General features: G+C 54.5%; 5 protein-coding genes across 8 annotated transcripts in view; all 5 read left to right on the forward strand.

Annotated features, from left to right (window-relative positions):
- LOC128808596 (proto-oncogene Mas-like) overlaps positions 1-4975 on the forward strand; it is a 32558-nt gene extending 27583 nt beyond the window's left edge. For both annotated transcript variants that reach the window (XM_053979904.1, XM_053979905.1), the window contains exon 2: positions 2898-4975. In XM_053979904.1, the coding sequence (XP_053835879.1) occupies positions 2898-3962 (1065 nt within the window). In that variant the 3' untranslated portion in view covers positions 3963-4975. The remainder of the gene's footprint in view (positions 1-2897) is intronic.
- Positions 2630-16693, forward strand: LOC128808604 (proto-oncogene Mas-like). The gene is given in 4 exon segments (XM_053979915.1): positions 2630-2651; positions 15270-15464; positions 15467-16055; positions 16057-16693. Coding segments are annotated over 3 exon segments (933 nt in total). The 5' UTR covers positions 2630-2651; positions 15270-15307; the 3' UTR covers positions 16244-16693.
- LOC128808595 (mas-related G-protein coupled receptor member A8-like) lies at positions 7897-9949 on the forward strand. The gene has a single exon (XM_053979903.1). It carries the CDS (start codon positions 8339-8341, stop codon positions 9557-9559), a length of 1221 nt encoding a protein of 406 aa, XP_053835878.1. The 5' UTR covers positions 7897-8338; the 3' UTR covers positions 9560-9949.
- LOC128808597 (proto-oncogene Mas-like) lies at positions 11079-13239 on the forward strand. Its single transcript, XM_053979906.1, has one exon. The coding sequence runs from the start codon at positions 11291-11293 to the stop codon at positions 12266-12268; it is 978 nt and encodes a 325-aa protein (XP_053835881.1). The 5' UTR covers positions 11079-11290; the 3' UTR covers positions 12269-13239.
- On the forward strand, positions 14819-19379 carry LOC128808599 (mas-related G-protein coupled receptor member H-like). 3 transcript variants are annotated; one of them, XM_053979911.1, is made up of 2 exons: positions 14819-14950; positions 17829-19379. In XM_053979911.1, exon 2 carries the CDS (start codon positions 17941-17943, stop codon positions 18871-18873), a length of 933 nt encoding a protein of 310 aa, XP_053835886.1. In that variant the 5' UTR covers positions 14819-14950; positions 17829-17940; the 3' UTR covers positions 18874-19379. The 3 variants fall into 3 exon arrangements, with proteins under 3 accessions (XP_053835886.1, XP_053835883.1, XP_053835885.1); XM_053979908.1 differs by lacking the exon at positions 14819-14950 and adding an exon at positions 16888-17582; XM_053979910.1 differs by lacking the exon at positions 14819-14950 and adding an exon at positions 16888-17582 and having other exon boundaries at positions 17903-19379.
- The last annotated feature ends 754 nt before the right edge of the window (positions 19380-20133 follow it).

Here is a 20133-nt window from a genome sequence, read left to right on the forward strand (position 1 = left end):
TCAGAAACACCCTCTGCTCCCAGGAACTGCTGCTGGCCAACGACCCCCTGGGCTTTTATCAACAGCCTTGGGAATTATTTCACTTCCCTGAATGCCACACCATCCCTGCTCTTACGCTTTCACAGAAAGTTGCTGGCCCAAAGTGTGGCCAGGGTGAAACATTGCTGTGGCTGAAGCCCATCCCTTGGGGCCCTGTAAGCAGCGGTCCAAAAGGAGACCCTTGGAGCTCTCGACCCTTGGAGCTCTCCTGGGCCCAGCAGCGCTGACCAGAAGCTCCGTGGCAGTGGGGCCTCTCCGAGCTGGGATCTCTCCCGTCTGCTGCCCTCGGGTGATGCCCCAACGCCGACGGCTCCTGGGCCGATCCCCCAGCGCTCGAGGCCCAAGCCTTGGCACAGTGAGGAGATGCAAACGGATCCGCAGTGAGCATTTCACTGCCTCCCAGGGGAATTTCTCACAGGCACCTTGCACTGACTCTTTCTCTCTGTGTGCACACACCTGTGCATCTGCTCTGGCAAATGTGGGGGAGATGCTGCTCTCTCAGGTGTTCCAGTACCTGAGACATCTGAGTGGGTCAGGCCTGGAAGCCAGGTTAAGGCATGAGATACCATTGCAGCTAAATGCAGTTCATGTTATTTCCTTGCTAAATTGTTAATTTTGAGGTACAAAAGCAGGAATGGCTGGGAGAAGCAGAGACACTGCTCATGGTCCCAGGTGGAGCAGGGCAGGAGCAGGGCTGTCAACAGGGGGAAAAGACGGCCCTGGGGAGGATCTAGAAGTTGTCAGAGGGGTCCAGAAGGGTCAGAGGGTTCTGGAAAGATCTGGAGGAATTGAGGGAGGGTCTGGATGCTGCTGATCCCAAATGTCCAGACTGGAGGGCAGCAGAGCCTGATGGGCAGCACTTCAAGGCAGGGAGTGGCCTCGGGATGGGATGGGATGGGATGGGATGGGATGGGATGGGATGGGATGGGATGGGATGGAGAGAGTGGTGGTAATGGGAATTGAGAGTGATTCTGAAATCTGCGGGAATAAACTTTGTCACACAATGGGAAGCTTTAGGAAGCAGGAATTCTCAGGACACAGAGAAGCATCTCTTCATATTTCTGTTTATGGTGAGAGTTTGCAACAACGGTTTTATTCATCATAACCACACAGAGTCATTAAAGTGTCTTTGTCATCTAATACATAAACATCACTTTCCTAGGACTCATTTCCAGGCATCCTCCTCCTTCTCCAAGTCCTTTCCTAGTCCTGGAGGATCATTCAGAGGGGACCCTGGTGGCCACATTCCCTTAGTGCTGTGATATTAAAGGTGACCTTGCCTTGAACTTTTGCTTTGGACATTCGCTCTTGCATCTTTTTACAGAACTTGCCCCAAAACCACTGCAGGCCTCCTTATCTGTTTCTGCACTGGCTCCAGCCACGTTTATCATCCTGTGTTCTCCTGAGGAGCACATTGGAGCTGGGCTTTCCTCCTCCCTCCTGGATCCTAGAACACTATGGCCAGGAGGAGCAAGGACACTTCCTGAAGTCCCAGGTGGAGAGGGGGAAGATCGGGGATGTTCAGGGGGGACAGGACGCCCATCCCCCAGATGGTCAGGGGTGTTGCAGGCAGTTTCGGAGGGGTCAGGAGAGGGTCAGAGCAGGTTGGAGGGGCTCTGGATGCCAGCAATCCCAAATCTCCCCACTGGAGTTGAGCAGACCCTAACAGGCCACGCTCGGAGTGGGGGAGCGGTTGGAGTCTGGGAAAGATGGGAGATGTGATATGATGAGATGAGAGATGAGATTCAAGATGGGATGAGGATGGAGAGCAGGGAGGGGATGGGGATGGGGATGGGGATGGGGATGGGGATGGGGATGGGGATGGGAATGGGGATGGGGATGGGATGGGGTTGGGAATGGGGATGGGGATGGGATGGGGAGCAGGGATGAGGATGGGATGGGGATAGGCAGAGGAAGCAGCTCAGCTGTGCTTCCTCAGCCCAGAGCTGAGGAATTTTGGCAATGATCTCAGAGCCCTTCCCAGATCAGGAGTTGTTTCTGAGAAGCACCCAGCTGCCTCAACTACACTGGCAGTACTGCCAGCATTCCAGTGCCACCAGCACCAGCAGCCTCCCTCTGTTGCTGGAGGGACAGTGATCACTCAGGAATTAGAAACAAGGTACGGTAGAAAGCTATCTAGAGAGGGAAGGCAGATGGAGAATGGTCCGTTCTGCAGGGAAGGAGGGTTTCCCATCAGGAGGGAAAGAGGAGCCAATCACAAAAATCTTCATTTAGAGCACGTGACAAAAGCCACTTCCTCTGAAGAAAGGAAAAAAAAAAAAAAAAAAAAAAAAAAAAAAAAAAAAAAAAAAAAAACACAAGACAAATAACTTAGAGGAACTGAATTTCTGAAGCAGGCAAAGTTGCAGTTTTTCACTCCCTCCCTCTGCCATGTGTCCACCGAGCCTTTGGGAGCAACATCAGGACAGGGCAAAGAGAGGAGCCAGAGGGATGGGAGCGAGGAGCTCCTGGTGATTTGAGCACTTTCTCCTTCATGTCACTGACCTGGCAGGAGCCGCTTTAGGACATGGATCCCAAAGGAGCAAGAGGTACCAGGAAGCACCGCTGATCTGCACAGCCCCTTTTACCTGCTGCTGCCCCACAGGGAACAGGTCAGTGGAATGTTTTCCTTCCTCCCTACCCCACCTTCCTCTCCTCCAGCAGCTGCTCTCTTCCTGCCACCCTCTCTCGGTGACCGCAGTGCCCTCCCCACGTCCCCCCTCCTCTGCCCTGAGCTCCCCCTCTGCATTTCCTGTGGAACAGCCCAAACCTTCCACCTCGCACTCCCACCCCAATATTTCCACCTTTCTCCTCCCCTCCACATCTCACTCCTGCCCACTGAATCCTTCCCACAGCAGGGAGCTGCTGAGGAGCCGCATGGTCCATCCCTGGATTCTCCAAGCACTGACTCCCCATCCACTCTGACCACAGCCAGGGGCCACATCCCACCACCTGCCCAGCGTCCATCCATGGAGGTGAGCACCGTGTCCCCATCTCCCACCTCACCGACCGACGGACCTGGTCAGTGTGAGACCAATGTCTCCAACGTGGCCATAGACCTTGTGACTCTGCTCTTCGGCCTCTGTGGGCTGGTTGGGAACGGGGCTGTCCCTTGGCTCCTCCACATTGATGCCATCACTTACTTTGTGGCCTTCAACCAGGCCAGCATTGATTTCCTCTTCCTCATCATTATGGTCCCCTCTGCCCTGCTTTTCCTTGTGGAGGAAGTGTCCTGCTCTGCTATAATGCCCCTGATGTATCTGAGCTTGCTGTCCCAGCTGTCAGTGGTCTCCTACAATATAGGGCAGTACCGGCTGACATTCATTAGCATTGAGAGGTGCAGGTCCATCCTCTGCCTGTTTTTCTGTGGTTGCCAACTTCCTGAGCGCCTGCTGTTGGTGGTGATGAAAACCCTGTTCTGGGCCTTGTTCTTTGTTGTCACCGCTGTCATTCCCACGGTGACTTCCCAGTGCCAGTCACATGAGCAGGAGCAATGCCGGGTGGCTCTCACCTCCATGTACGCCCTCAACCTCTTCCTATTCGCTGCACCCATGGTCATTTCCAGCACAATCCTCTTCATTCAATTCAAGCCCGGCTCCCAGCAGCAGCAACAGAAGAGACTCGACATTGTTATCTTCCTCATTGCACTCTTTAGTCTGCCCCTCAGTCTCTGGAATTTACTGCAGCAGCTCAGTTACACAGTTGTGCCCTCCAAGGCGGTTTTCCTGCTCACCTGCATCACCAGCAGCATCAAACCCTTCATCTACTTCTTGGTGGGGAGCTGGAAGAGAGACTGCTCCATGGGGAGCTGCTGGAGACACTGCTCCATGCAGTCCCTAAGGAAGGCGCTCCACAGGGTATTTGGGGAGCCAAAAGGAAACACTGCCTGTGGAAATGATCCCAACATGGACACAGAGGTCTGATTCTGTTGATTCCTCCTGCTGCACTGCTGAGAGACCCTGGGACTGTGGCTGAGGGATTCCTTGAGTGACCTGATTGATAAATCCCCACAGGGTCACCCTCCCCGTGCTGGTGCATCCCCCACCCCCTTTCCAGGCCGCACTGGGCTCTGATTCGTGCTTGGGAGGCCTCAGCCTTGAGGAGCAGCCCCTGGGCTCAGCTCCTCTGGCGCTGATCAGAAACACCCTCTGCTCCCAGGAACTGCTGCTGGCCAACGACCCCCTGGGCTTTTATCAACAGCCTTGGGAATTATTTCACTTCCCTGAATGCCACACCATCCCTGCTCCCACACTTTCACAGAAAGTTGCCTGCCTGAAGCGTGGCCAGGGTGAAACATTGCTGTGGCTGAAGCCCATCCCTTGGGGCCCTGTAAGCAGCGGTCCAAAAGGAGACCCTTGGAGCTCTCCTGGGCCCAGCAGCGCTGACCAGAAGCTCCGTGGCAGTGGGGCCTCTCCGAGCTGGGATCTCTCCCGTCTGCTGCCCTCGGGTGATGCCCCAACGCCGACGGCTCCTGGGCCGATCCCCCAGCGCTCGAGGCCCAAGCCTTGGCACAGTGAGGAGATGCAAACGGATCCGCAGTGAGCATTTCACTGCCTCCCAGGGGAATTTCTCACAGGCACCTTGCACTGACTCTTTCTCTCTGTGTGCACACACCTGTGCATCTGCTCTGGCAAATGTGGGGGAGATGCTGCTCTCTCAGGTGTTCCAGTACCTGAGACATCTGAGTGAGTCAGGCCTGGAAGCAAGGTTAAGGCATAAATAAGGTTAAATGCTGCTAAGTGATATTCCTCTGCTGAATTGCTAATTTTAATGTATAACTGAAGTACTGTTAAGTTTGAGTGCTGTAAAGCTTTTAGGCCATTTTCCTTTTTATCGTTATCCTTTTGTCACGCACAGCTGAACACACCCACAAACTCACACACAGAGACAGCATTTTGGTGTGATGTTGCTTATTATTAAACCTGGGTTTTGCTGATTTCCGTGCTGGTGGTTTTATGCCTTCAGAAATTCTTCCTCTCCCCTGGTTATGGCCTCTCACTCAGCATGCTCAGATGGTACAGCTGCAAGGGGAGGGGGAGTCCGTGGTCCCCAGCACAGCCACCCCCTTCCAGGACCTCGGTGACATCTGTGTTTGTCACCAGTGTCACAACAGGGCATCAACCCCCTCCCTGTGGCTTTGCTGAGGTCTCTGAGCTAGGGGTGTTCAGCCTGGAGAAGGGAAGGCTTCAGGGAGACCTTAGAGCCCCTTCCAGAACCTAAAGAGGTTCCAAGAACTGGAGAGGCACTTTGGACAGAGGCCTGAAGTGACAGGACAAGGGGGAATGGCTCCCCACTGCCAGAGAACAGGGTGACATGGAATATTGGGAAGAAATTCTTCCCTGTCAGGGTGGAGAGGCCCTGGCACAGGTTCCCAGAGATACTCTGGCCTCCCCATCCCTGGAAGTGTCCCAGGCCAGGCTGGATGGGGTTTGAAGCAACCTGGCCTAGTGGAAGGTGTCCCTGCTTGCAAAGGGGTGAGATCAGGAAAAAAACAACCATAAATATTCCCAAGACTGGGGAGGAGAAACAGGAGCTCTGGTGAAGAGCTGGATGGGGCACCACAGCACCCCAAATTCTGGTCTCCAATAGCTCCTATTGCATCATGAAGAGTACTGGCAGTAAGAAATGTGGGCTGTGGTGCTGATAACCTGGCTGCGAGCCTGTCGTGGTTTGGCACTGGCCAAAACGCCAGGCACCCCCGAAAGCCGTTTGCTCACCTGCTCTTGCTCTCAGCTGGGCAGAGGAGAGGGAGACAAAGATTAACAACGTGCTCATGAATTGAGAGGAGAACTGGGAGAAAAAACACTCCAAGAATAGGGAAAAAAAAGTTTCAAATGTAATAGTATTAAGTCAATTTTTTATTAACAGGATCAGAGAATGATAATGAGAAGTAAAATAAAACTTTATAACACCTTTCTTTCCCCCAGCCCCTCCCCCCTTCCCACTGACATTGCACAGGGGATGGGCGTGGGGGTTCTTCACCAGCACTTCCAACACTGTCAACAAAACATTATTTAGCTGGACATAACCAGGATTATCAATTCAACTAAGAGAGATTACATATTTTGGAAGTAATTAAAAGAAACAAAACACTCATACCATGAAATAATAAATTGGGAGCCTTTTAGGAGTATCTGTAAAAAATCTTGGATATTATGGTGCATAAAAATGGCTGAAATGTGTTGTTTCTTCAAACATATCTATGGCAAATAAATTCCCCATATGTTCACAAATTTGACTCAAAATCGTCATTAGTCTAAAATGCTTCTGCTGTTAATACTTAAACTTCTTGGTTTCAGAGGGGACACACCCATGGCTTGTGCTCCCTGGAGCAACCATGATCGCCAGTGCCCAGAGCTGGGCTGGCACCGGCACAGCTCGCCAGGACACCATGGCCATGGGGCTCAGCATTCCCTGTGAGTGCTCCGTGAGTGTCACAGCAAAGATCTCCCCAGAGATCTTGGAATTTTTAATTTTGTGAGCCAGGCGCAAAGGTCTCTCTGCCTTCAGAAATTCTTCTCCACTGCCTTCAGCTGCTCCCTCAGCAGGCTCAGATGGTGCAGCAGCAAGGAGAGGAGGAGGCCATGGTCCTCAGCACGGCCACCCCCTTCCAGGAGCAGGGTGAGACCCGTGATTGTCACCATGGGCTCCACGGGGCATCACCCTGCTCCCTGTGGCTTCACTGAGGTCACCAGCCCCACCACATCCACACCTTTTCTCCAGTCCCACCACATCCCACACCTTCCCACCACATCCTCCAACCAGCACCATCATGTCCCACACCTCCCACACCAAATTCCCATCCCACTCCCCATGCAGCCCACCCACCTCCCGTCCTTCCCATTCCTCCCAGCCCCATGTCTGAGGCTCCAGTCCCTCTCCACAGGCTGCTCACCCCAGGCTGCCCTGTAAGGCTTTGGGGCAGTGTTTCCCCTGCAGATGCCCCTTCCGAGCTCCATCCCTCCTGTCCAGCCCCCCAACCTCCTTTGGAGAGAAACAAGAGGCAGTAGAGGGATGGCTCCACTGGTGTGCATTGGCGTGGAGAAGCATGGAATTGCCAGGAGGAGTGGAAACACTGCTGGGGATCCCGTGTGGGGCAGGAGAGGAGCAGGGATGTCTGGAGGGGAAGGCAGCGTGGGGGGAATTTCTAGAGGATGTCAGAGTGGGGCTGGATGCCTTAGGATTTTCGCCTTTATGTTTTTCAAATCCTGTACTGCATTAGTGCATAACTTTAAACTCCATGGAAAGTGTTAATTAACTGTCTTCACATTTTGGTCAGACAAAACAATCCCTCTAGGCCTGAAATTCAAGCACACTCTACTGCCTCAGGCCCCAAAAAGTACAGACAAAAGTGAATTGGGGGAGGGCAAACTGCGGGTAAATGACTTCGTTACCTGAAGCTGTAATTGGGGGATTCACCCCAGATTTGTAAATGGACCAAACTTATATCTGTCTGAAAACCTCGTGACCATTGTCCATTTTGGGTGTAGCCCCTCTCAGAGGCTTTGACTGCCCAAGGGGTACCTTTTGAAGGCCTTTGATAAATACCCACTTTCATTCTCTTCACCTTGTCTAGCCTCTGTTCTGGGAAGCCACCCCAAGGCATCAGGCAGGCAGGGGCTGGAGGGGCCAGGAGGGGTCTGGGTGCCACCAATCCCAAATCTCCCACTGGACGGCAGCAGAGCCAACAGGTCACACTTGCATCCAGGGAGTGGCCTCCGACTGGGAAACCAGCGGGATGGGATGGGACGGAATGGGACGGAACGGGATGGAACGGGACGGGATGGGGAGCAGAGATAGGATATCAGCCAGAATAAAGTTCCTAACACCAACTAATGGTGTTACCAAGGGAAGTATTTGGCAACAGGACATGGAGAATGATCTCTCCTTATTTCTGTTTGTGGCATGAGACATTGCAACAGTGTTTTTATCCACTATAACCATACACAGATGTTAAAATTTCTTTCTTATCTAGTACATAAACACCATTTTCCTGGAACTCATTTCCATGCATCCACTTCCTACTGGACGTCTTTTGGTGGCCCTGGAGGATCATTCAGAGGGGTCTCTGGTGGTCCTATTCACTGAGTGCTGTGATATTACAGCAGACCCTGCCTTGAACTTTTCCTTTAGCCATATGCTCTTGCTTCTTGTTACAGAACTTGTCCCAAAAACACTGTGGGCCTTCTTATCACTTTCCCCAGTAATCCCAGCCACATTTATCATCCTGTGTCCACATCTTTATATCCTTTTATCTTCCTGCCCAGTTAGTCTTTAAGCAACTTCAGGGGAGGTGATAATGTTTATTCTCTCTTATTTATCAATCCCCTGCAATCCAACCCAACCCTCCCTCTCCCTCTCTCACCATTTCTGCTGCCCTTCTCCCCTGCACATCTCTCTCCTCCCAACTGAATCCTTCCTGCTGCAGGGAGCTGCTGAGGAATTGCGTGGTCCATTCCTGGATTCTCCAAGCACTGACTCCCCATCCACTCTGACCACAGCCAGGGGCCACATCCCACCGCCTGCCCAGCGTCCATCCATGGAGGTGAGCACCGTGTCCCCATCTCCCACCTCACCGACCGACGGACCTGGTCAGTGTGAGACCAATGTCTCCAACGTGGCCATAGACCTTGTGACGCTGCTCTTCGGTGTCTGTGGGCTGGTTGGGAACAGGGCTTTCCTCTGGCTCCTCCAAATTAATTCCATCACCGACTTTGTGGCATTCAACAAAGCCAGCATTGACTTCCTCTTCCTCATCTTCATCGTTCCCTCCACCCTGCTCTTCCTGCTGGCAGAGGTTTGCTGCTCTGCTAAAATGCCCCCAATGTATCTGAGCTTGCTGTCCCAGCTGTCACTGTTCACCTACACCATGGGGCTCTACCAGCTGATGTTCATCAGCATCGAGAGGTGCAGGTCCATCCTCTGCCTGTTTTTCTGCACTGGGCAACGTTCTGAGCACCTGCTGTGGGTGGTGATGAGTGCTGTGTTCTGGGCCTTGTTCTTTGTTGTCACCGCTGTCAATCCCACGGTGACTTCCCTGTGCCAGTCACACGAGCAGGAGCAATGCCAGGTGGCTCTCATCTCCAGGTACGCCCTCAACCTTTGCCTAGTTGCTGTACCCCTGCTCATTTCCAGCACAATCCTCTTCATTCATTTCAAGCCTGGCTCCCAGCAGCAGAAACACAAGAGACTCGACATTGTGATTGTCCTCGTTGCACTCTTCAGTCTGCCCCTCAGTCTCTGGTCTTTCCTGCAGCAGCTCAGTTACACGGTTGTGCCCTCCAAGGCGGTTTTCCTGCTCACCTGCATCACCAGCAGCATCAAACCCTTCATCTACTTCTTGGTGGGGAGCTGGAAGAGAGACTGCTCCATGGGGAGCTGCTGGAGACACTGCTCCATGGAGAGCTTCAGGAGGCACTCCTCCATGCAGTCCCTAAGGATGACACTCCAGAGGGTGTTTGAAGAACCAAAAGAAAACACTGCCAGCAGTAATGATCCTGCCGTGGACACAGAGGCCTGAACCTGTTGATCCCTTCCGCTGCGCTACTGAGAGACCCAACATCACTTTTCCTAGGATTCATTTCCATGTATTCAACTCCTTCTCCAAGTCCTTTCCTGGTCCTGGAGGATCGTTCACAGGGGGCTCTGGTGGTCACATTCACTGAGTGCTGTGATATTAAAGGTGACCTTGCCTTGAACTTTTCCTTTGGCTATGTGCTCTTGCTTCTTGTTACAGAACTTGCCCCAAAACACTGCAGGCCTCCTTATCTGTTTCTGCACTGGCTCCAGCCACGTTTATCATCCCGTGTTTTCCTGAGGAACACATTGGAGCTGGGCTTTCCTCCTCCCTCCTGGGTCCTATAAACCCTAGAAACCTATGCCCAGGAGGAACAGGGAGACCTCCAGGGGTCCCAGGTGGAGAGGGGGAAGATCAGGGCTGTTCGGGGGGGGGGGGGGAGGAAGGGGGTCCCAGGGATGGTGTGGTGTGTTGCAGGCTCTTTTGAAGGGGTCAGGAGAGGGTCAGAGCAGGTTGGAGGGGCTCTGGATGCCAGCAATCCCAAATCTCCCCACTGGAGGAGAGCAGATCCTGACAGGCCATGATCGGAGTGGGGGAGCGGTTACAGCCTGAGAAAGATGGAGAGCAGGAAGGGGATGGGGATGGGAATGGAGATGGGCGTGGGAATGGAAATTGGGAGCAGGGATGAGGATGGAATGGGGATAGGAGGAGGAAGCAGCTCAGCTCTGCTTCCTCAGCCCAGAGCACATTTTGGCAATGATCTCAGAGCCCTTCCGAGAAGAGGAGTTGTTTCTGAGAAGCACCCAGCAGCCTCACCTACACTGGCAGCACTGCCAGCATTCCAGTGCCACCAGCACCAGCAGCCTCCCTCTGCTGCTGGAGGGACAGTGATCACTCAGAGAATCGAAGCGAGGAATGGTAGAAACTTGTCAGGAGAGGGAAGGCAGTTGGAGAATGGTCCGTTCTGCAGGGAAGGAGGGTTTGTCATCAGGAGGGAAAGAGGAGCCAATCACAGAAATCTTCATTTAGAGCTTCTGACAAAAGCCACTTCCTCTGAAGAAGAAAAAAAAAAAAGCCACACCCAAGATAAATAACTCTGAGGAACTGAAATTCTGAAGCAGGCAAAGTTGCAGTTTTTCACTCCCTTACTCCACCATGTGTCCACCGAGCCTTTGGGAACAATATCAGGACAGGGCACGGAGAGGAGCCAGACTGATGGACGTGAGGAGCTCCCGGTGATTTGAGCACTTTCTCCTTCATGTCACTGACCTGGGAGGATCTGCGTTAGGACATGGATCCCAAAGGAGCAAGAGGCACAAGGAAGCACCACTGATCTGCACAGACCCCTTTGCCTGCTGCTGCTCCACAGGAACAGGTCAGTGGAATGTTTTCCTTCCTCCTTAACCCACCTTCCTCTCCTCCAGCAGCTGCTCTCTTCCTGGGACCCACTCCTGGTTACTGCAGTGCCCTCCCCAGGTCCTCCCTCCTCTGCCCTCTGCTTCCTCTCTCACCATTTCCTGTGGAACAGCCCAAACCTTACACTCCTTTCTCTCGCCTCACCATTGCCACCTCCCTCCGCCCCTGCACATCTCACTCCTCTCCACTGATTCTTTCCCACAGCAGGGAGCTGCTGAGGAGCCGCATGGTCCATTCCTGGATTCTCCAAGCACTGACTCCCCATCCACTCTGACCACAGCCAGGGGCCACATCCCACCGCCTGCCCAGCATCCATCCATGGAGGTGAGCACCGTGTCCCCATCTCCCACCTCACCGACCGACGGACCTGGTCAGTGTGAGACCAATGTCTCCAACGTGGCCATAGACCTTGTGACGCTGCTTGTCAGCCTCTGTGGGCTGGTTGGGAACGGGGCTTTCCTCTGGCTCCTCCACATTAATGCCATCACCGATTTCATCTTCAACCAGGCCATCACCAACTTCCTCTTCCTCATCTTCATGATACCCTCCGCCCTGCTTTTCCTGCTGGAAGAAGTGTCCTGTTCTGCTATAATGGCCCCAATGTATCTGAGCTTGCTTTTCTCTCTGTCACTGTTCTCCTACACCATGGGGCTGTACCGGCTGACATTCATTAGCATTGAGAGGTGCAGGTCCATCCTCTGCCTGTTTTTCTGTGGTTGCCAACTTCCTGAGCGCCTGCTGTGGGTGGTGATGAGTGTACTGTACTGGGCATTCCTTTTCATGGTCATCACTGTCAATCCCATGGTGACTTCCCTGTGCCAGTCACACGAGCAGGAGCAATGCCAGGTGGCTCTCACCTCCATGCACGCCCTCAACCTTTTCCTAGTAGCTGCACCCCTGCTCATTTCCAGCACAATCCTCTTCATTAATTTCAAGCCTGGCTCCCAGCAGCAGAAACACAAGAGGCTTGACACCGCGATTGTCCTCGTTGCACTCTTCAGTCTGCCCCTCAGTCTCTGCTCTTTCCTGCAGCAGCTCGGTTACATGGTTGTGCCCTCCCACACGGTTTTCCTGCTCACCTGCATCACCAGCAGCATCAAACCCTTCATCTACTTCTTGGTGGGGAGCTGGAAGAGAGACTGCTCCATGGGGAGCTGCTGGAGACACTGCTCCATGGGGAGGTTCAGGAGGCACTCCTCCATGCAGTCCCTAAGGAAGGCGATCCGCAGGGTGTTTGAGGAGCCAAAAAGAAACACTGCCTGTGGAAATGATCCCAACATGGACACAGTGCTCTGAGCCTGTTGATGCCTTCCACTGCACTCCTGAAGGACCCCAGGACAGTGGCTGAGAGATTCCTTGAGCTGCCTGATCGATAAATCCCCACAGGGTCACCCTCCCTGTGCTGGTGCATCCCCCACCCCCTTTCCAGGCCGCACTGGGCTCTGATTCGTGCTTGGGAGGCCTCAGCCTTGAGGAGCAGCCCCTGGGCTCAGCTCCTCTGGCACTGATCAGAAACACCCTCTGCTCCCAGGAACTGCTGCTGGCCAACGACCCCCTGGGCTTTTATCAACAGCCTTGGGAAGTATTTCACTTCCCTGAATGCCACACCATCCCTGCTCCCACGCTTTCACAGAAGGATGCCTGCCCAAAGTGTGGCCAGGGTGAAACATTGCTGTGGCTGAAGCCCATCCCTTGGGGCCCTGTAAGCAGCGGTCCAAAAGGAGACCCTTGGAGCTCTCCTGGGCCCAGCAGCGCTGACCAGAAGCTCCGTGGCAGTGGGGCCTCTCCGAGCTGGGATCTCTCCCGTCTGCTGCCCTCGGGTGATGCCCCAGCGCCGACGGCTCCTGGGCCGATCCCCCAGTGCTCGAGGCCCAAGCCTTGGCACAGTGAGGAGATGCAAACGGATCCGCAGTGAGCATTTCACTGCCTCCCAGGGGAATTTCTCACAGGCACCTTGCACTGACTCTTTCTCTCTGTGTGCACACACCTGTGCATCTGCTCTGGCAAATGTGGGGGAGATGCTGCTCTCTCAGGTGTTCCAGTACCTGAGACATCTGAGTGTGTCAGGCCTGGAAGCAAGGTTAAGGCATGAGATACCATTGCAGCTAAATGCAGTTCATGTTATTTCTTTGCTAAATTGTTAATTTTGAGGTACAAAAGCAGGAATGGCTGGGAGAAGCAGAGACACTGCTCATGGTCCCAGGTGGAGCAGGGCAGGAGCAGGGCTGTTGTAGGGGAAAAGGCAACCCTAGGGTGGGTCTGGCAGTTGTCAGAGGGTTCAGAAGGGTCAGAGTGTTCTGGAATGTTCTGGAGAAGTTCAGGAAGTGTCTGGATGCTGCTGATTCCAAATGTCCTGACTGAAGAGCAGTGGAGCCCAAGGGGCAGCGCTTCAAGGTAGGGAGCGGCCATGAGATGGGATGGGATGGGATGGGATGGGATGGGATGGGATGGGATGGGATGGGATGGGATGGGATGGGATGGGATAGGATGGGATGGGATGGGGAGAGGGGTGGAGATGGGAAGTGGGAGTGATACCAAAATCAGTCAGAATAAATTTTCAAATACAATGCAAAGCATTAGGAATTAGGAATTCTTTACCTCCACCGGACACACAGAAGGATCTCTCCTTGTCCTGTGTGTGGTGAGACATTACAGCAGGTTTTTTATCCATCATAACCACACTGAGTCACTAAAGTGTCTTTCTTGTCTAATACATAAATATCTCTTTCCTAGGATTCATTTCCATGCATTCACCTCCATCTCAAAGTCCTTTGATGGTCCTGGAGGATCATTCACAGGGGGCTCTGGTGGTCACATTCACTGAGTGCTGAGATATTAAAGGTGACCTTGCCTTGAATTTTTGCTTTGACCATGCACTCTTGTTTCTTGTTACAGAACTTGCCCCAAAACCACTGCAGGCCTCCTTATCTGTTTTCCAGCCACGTTTATCATCCTGTGTTCTCCTGAGGAGCACATTGGAGCTGGGCTTTCCTCCTCCCTCCTGGATCCTAGAACACTTTGGCCAGGAGGAGCAGGGACACTGCCGGGGTCTCTGGTGGAGCAGGGCAGGATCGGGGCTGTTGGGGGGAAAAGGGGACCCCAGGGATGGTCTGGGGTGTTGGAGGCCATTTCAAAGCGGTCAGGAGAGGGTCAGAGGGGGTTGGAGGGGGTCTGGATGCCGGCAATCCCAGAGGAAAACAGAGCCTCACAGGCCACGCTCAGAGTGAGGGAGTGGCAGCTGTCTGGGAAGCCTGTGGGATGTGATAGGATGGAGTGAGGAAGGAGAGCGGGGTGGGAATGGGATGGTGATGGAGAGCAGGGATGAGGATGGCATGGGATATGATAGGGAGCAGCTGACCTGTGCTTCCTTGGACCCAGGGCATGTTTTGGCAATGATCATGGAGCCCTTCCTGGAATGGGAGTTGCTTCTGAGAAGCACCCAGCTGACTCATCAGCACTTCCAGCACTGCCAGCATTCCAGTGCCACAGCATCTCTCTGCTGCTGGAGGGACAATGACCCCTCAGGGAAGAAACAAGGAGTGGTAGAAGCCTGTCCGGAGAGGGAAGACATTTGGAAAGTGAAACGGAAGGAGTCTTTCTAATCAGGATAAAATTATGTGCCAAAGTATTTCATTTGGAGCTTTTGACAAAAGTCACTACCTCTGTAGAAAAAAAAAAAAAAAAAATCCACCCAGGATAAATATCTATGAGGAAGTGAAGCTCTGACATAGCCAAAGATGCGACTTCTGACTGCCCCATGACTGCACCGAGTAATGGGGGGCAACAACAGGATTGGGCATGGACAGCAGGTGGTGGGACAGGAGTGGGGAGCTCCTGGTGATCTGGGCACTTTCGCCTTCATGTCACTGACCTGGCAGGAGCCGCTTTAGGACATGGATCCCAAAGGAGCAAGAGGTACCAGGAAGCGCCGCTGATCTGCACAGACCCCTTTGCCTGTTGCTGCCCCACAGGGAACAGGTCAGTGGAATGTTTTCCTTCCTCCCTACCCCACCTTCCTCTCCTCCAGCAGCTGCTCTGTTCCTGCCACCCTCTCCCGGTGACCGCAGTGCCCTCCCCAGGTCCTCCCTCCTCTGCCCTGAGCTTTCCTTCCACATCCCCTGCAGAGCAACCCAACCTTCCCACCTCCCTCTCCCACCCCACCATTTCCACCACCCTCCTCCCCTGCACATTTCACTGCTCCCTCCTGAATCCTTCCCACTGCAGGGAGCTGCTGAGGAGCTGTGTGGTCCATTCCTGGATTCTCCAAGCACTGACTCCCCATCCACTCTGACCACAGCCAGGGGTCACATCCCACCGCCTGCCCAGCGTCCATCCATGGAGGTGAGCACCATGTCCCCATCTCCTGCCTCACCCACTGAAGGAGATAATACATGTGGGATTGGAATCACTGATGTGGCCATGTGTGGTATCATGCTGGTCATCTGCCTCTATGGGCTGGCTGAGATCAGGGCTCTCCTCTCCCTCCTCAGCTTCTGCAGGAACCCATCACAGTCTGTATCTTCCATTTGGCTGTCCCCGACTTTGGCTTCCTGCTCTTTGTGGTGACCTCCATCCTGCTCCACCTGCTGGAGGAAGTTTCCTGCTCCACTATTATGCTCCTGGAGTACCTGAGGTTGTTTTTTCTGCTCCTGCTGTTCTCTTACACCATGGGTCTCTATCTGCTGACAGCCATCACCATCAAGAGGTGCACATCCATCCTCTGCCCACTCTGGTACTGCTGCCACTGCCCCCAGAAACTGTCAGGGTTCATGAGTGTTCTTCTCTGGGCCCTCCCCTTTGTTACAATGGTTATCCTGTGCCAGTCACACAAGCCCCAGCACTGCCAGGTGTCTCTCATCTCCATGTATGCCCTCAACCTCCTGCTCTTTGCTCCAGCTATGGTCATTTCCAGCACAGTTCTCTTCAGTGAAGTCAAGCCTGCCTCCCAGCAGCAGCAACCCAAGAGACTCGACATCATTATCCTCCTCACTGTGCTCTTCATCCTCCCCTTCACTCTCCCACTCAGCCTCTGGACTTTACTGCTGCAGTTCGGCTACGCCATTGTGTCATCCCAAGTGGTTTTCTTGCATCCTCAGCACTGTCAACCCCTTCATCTGCTTCTTGGTGGGGAGCAGGAGGCCCTGCTCTGTGGAGTGTTGCAGGAGGCCCTGCTCCATGGGGTCCCTAAGGAAGGCCCTCCTGAGAGTCTTTGGGGACACAGAAGAAAACAATGCCTGCAGCAATGATCCCATCATGGACACAGTGCTCTGAGCCTGTTGATTCCTGCCACTCCACTGCTGAATAACCCCAGGATGGCAGCTGAGGGATTCCTTGATCCACCTGATCAATAAATACCCACAGTATCACCCTCCCTGTGCTGGTGCATCCTCGCCCTCTTTCCAGTCCAAACTGAGATCTGAGAAATGCTCCTGGCCAATGAATTCCATTGTGCTGCCGCTTAATATTAAATGTGGTTTTTACTGATCCCCTTGGCGGTGATTTTTTCAGCCATCTCAAACACTCGTTTGGAACACTCCCGCGGTGTAATCCTGCAGGAGAAGGGAGCAGCGGCATGTGGGAGGGATGCTCTGACGGAGCACATGGGAGCAGGGCTTTCCTCCTCCCTCCCGGGTCCTAGAACACCATGGCCTGGAGGGGCAGAGACACTGCCGGGAGTCTCGGATCGAGCAGGGAAGGAGCGGGGCTGTCGGGGTGGAAGGTGGCCCGGGGGGAAGTTGCGGGGAGTGTGGTCTGGGACTTCCGAGGAGGTGAGGATGGGTCAGGAAGGGTCAGGAGAGGATGGGAGGGGTCGGAGGGGTCTGGATGCTGCCGATCCCAGCTGTCACCACTGGAGGGCAGCAGAGCCCGGCGGGCCGCGCACGGAGCCGCCGCCGGCCGGGAAAGCTGCGGGATGGGAGAGGATGGAGAGCGGGATGGGGAGCGGGGATGAGGATAGGATTGGGAGAGGGCGTGGAAGCTCAGCTGAGCGTCCTTTGGCCCAGGGCAAGCTTTGGCAATGATCCCAGAGCTCTTCCCAGAATGCGAAATGCTTCCGACAAGCACCCAGCGGCTTCATCTGCACTGCCAGCACTGCCGGCATTCCAGTACCACCAGCGTCCCTCTGCTGCTGGAGGGACGATGACCCCACAGGGAAGGGAAATGACGAATGGTAGAAGTCCTTTGGGAGAGGGGAGGCGGCTGGAGAATGGGACATTCTGCAGGGAAGGAGTGTTTCTCATCAGGAGGAAATGATGAGCCAATTGCAAAACTCTGTGGAGTGTCTGGCAAAAGCCACTTCCTTATTGGACAAAAACCCAAAAAAATCATGATAAATGACTCTGTAGGAGTGGAGCTCTGACGTAGCCAAAGGTGCAATTTCCGACTCCCCTGTGAGTCCACCGAGCCTTGGGAAGCAACACCAGGACAGGGCAAAGAGAGGAGCCAGCAGGACGGGAGTGGGGAGCTCCTGGTGATCTGGGCACTTTCTCCTTCATGTCACTGACCTGGGAGGATCTGCGTTAGGAAATGGATCCCAAAGGAGCAAGAGGTACCAGGAAGCGCCGCTGATCTGCACAGCCCCCTTTGCCTGTTGCTGCCCCACAGGGAACAGGTCAGTGGAATGTTTTCCTTCCTCCCTACCCCACCTTCCTCTCCTCCAGCAGCTGCTCTCTTCCTGCCACCCTCTCCCGGTGACCGCAGTGCCCTCCCCAGGTCCCCCCTCCTCTGCCCTGAGCTTTCCTTCTGCGTCTCCTGGTGAACATCCCAACCCTCCTGCCTCCCTCTCCCACCCCACTATTCCCACCACCGTCATCCCCTGCACTTCTCACTTCTCTCCACTGAATCCTTCCCACTGCAGGGAGCTGCTGAAGAAGCTGTGTGGTCCATCCCTGGATTCTCCAAGCACTGGCTCCCCATCCCCTCTGACCACAGCCAGGGGCCACATCCCACCGCCTGCCCAGCGTCCATCCATGGAGGTGAGCACCGTGTCCCCACCTGCCATCTCACCCACAGAAGGAGACGATCTCTGTGAGATAGATGTCACCAGCGTGGCCATAGACAGTGTGACACTGCTCATCTGCCTCTGTGGGCTGGCTGGGAATGGGGCTGTCCTCTGCCTTCTTCAAAGGAACCCCGCCACCTTTTACATCACCAACCTGGCTTTCGCCAACTTCTCCTTCCTCCACTTCACGGTCCCCTCCACCCTGCTCTACCTGCTGGAGGAATTGTCCTGCTCCACAGTCGTTCCCCTGGTGTTCCTGAAGGCACTTTTCCCACTCCTGCTGTTCTCCTATAACCTGGGGCTGTACCTGCTGACGTTCATCAGCATCGACCAGTGCACATCCATCCTCTGCCCACTCTGGTACCGCTGCCGCTGTCCCCAGCGCCTGCCATGGGTGATGTGTGCCCTGCTCTGGGCCCTCTCCATTGCTGTCATTGTCACAGTGACTTCCCTGTGCCAGTCACAGAAGCATGAGCACTGCCAGGTGTCTCTCATCACCATGTATGCCCTCAACCTATTCCTCTTTGCCCCAGCCATGGTCGTTTCCAGCACAGTCCTCCTCATTAAGGTCAAGTGTGGCTCCCAGCAGCAGCAACCCAAGAGACTCAACATTGTTATTTTCCTTGTTGTGCTCTTCTTCCTCCTCTTTGCTCTCCCCCTCAGCCTCTGCAATTTCCTGCAGCAGCTCGGTTACATCACTGTGTCCTCCCAGGTTGTTTTCCTGCTTGCCTGCATCCACAGCACCATCAACCCTTTCATCTACTTCTTGGCAGGGAGGTGCTGGAGGCCCTGCTCTATGGGGTCCCTCCGACTCTCCCTCCAGAGGGTGTTTGAGGATCCAGAAGAAAACACTGCCCACAGTGATGATCCTGCCATGGATACAGCCTTCCCAGCCTGTTGATCCCTTCCACTGCTCTGCTGAAGGACCTCAGTGCAGAGGCTGATGGTTTCCTTGAGTCACCTGATTAATAAATACTCACAGTATCACCTTCCCTGTGGCGCTGTATTCCTGCAGGAGAAGGGAGCAGAGGCAGTGCCAAGGGCCATGTGTGAGGGGTGCTCTGCAGGGAGCACATTCCTCCTCCCTCACGGGTCCTAGAGCACTGTTCCCCGAACGGATCCTTCCCAACACAGCTGTGACCTGGAAACTCCCCCTGGCACCTGGTTCCTGCATCCCACTGAGGTCTGATATCAATAAACAGCACTGTGAACCCTGAGCTGCTTCGCCCTCTCTGCCAGGGCTTCCCGGCTTCCTCTGGCTCCTGCTGCCAGCCGGGAATGTGGCCGGAAGGAAAGGACACACCCATGGCTTGTGCTCCCTGGAGCAACCATGATCGCCAGTGCCCAGAGCTGGGCTGGCACCGGCACAGCTCGCCAGGACACCATGGCCATGGGGCTCAACATTCCCTGTGACTGCTCCGTGAGTGTCACAGCAAAGATCTCCCCAGAGATCTTGGAATTTTTAATTTTGTGAGCCAGGCGCAAAGGTCTCTCTGCCTTCAGAAATTCTTCTCCACTGCCTTCAGCTGCTCCCTCAGCAGGCTCAGATGGTGCAGCAGCAAGGAGAGGAGGAGGCCGTGGTCCTCAGCACAGCCACCCCCTTCCAGGAGCAGGGTGAGACCCGTGATTGTCACCATGGGCTCCACGGGGCATCACCCTGCTCCCTGTGGCTTCACTGAGGTCACCAGCCCCACCACATCCACACCTTTTCTCCAACCCCACCACATCCACAACTTTTCTCCAGCCCCACCACATCCCACACCTTCCCACCACATCCTCCCACCAGCACCATCATGTCCCACACCTCCCACACCAAATTCCCATCCCACTCCCCATGCAGCCCACCCACCTCCCATCCTTCCCATTCCTCCCAGCCCCATGTCTGAGGCTCCAGTCTCTCCCCACAGGATGCTCACCCCAGGCTGCCTCACACGGTTTTCAGGGACTCTTTCCCTGGGACATTCCCCTCCAGAGCTTCACCCGCGGTGTCCCGCCCCGCAGCCTCCCTTGGAGGGACAAGAGGCGACAGCAGGATGGATTCATCAGCGTTTATTGGGGCGAAGGAGCGTGGAATAGCCAGGAGTGGACACACTGCCGGGGATCCCGGGCGGAGCGGGGCAGGAGCGGGGCTGTCAGGGAGGAAGGCGGCCCTGGGGCGGAA

This window comes from Vidua macroura, chromosome 6 (assembly GCF_024509145.1).
Source record: "Vidua macroura isolate BioBank_ID:100142 chromosome 6, ASM2450914v1, whole genome shotgun sequence".
Lineage (NCBI taxonomy): Eukaryota > Metazoa > Chordata > Aves > Passeriformes > Viduidae > Vidua > Vidua macroura.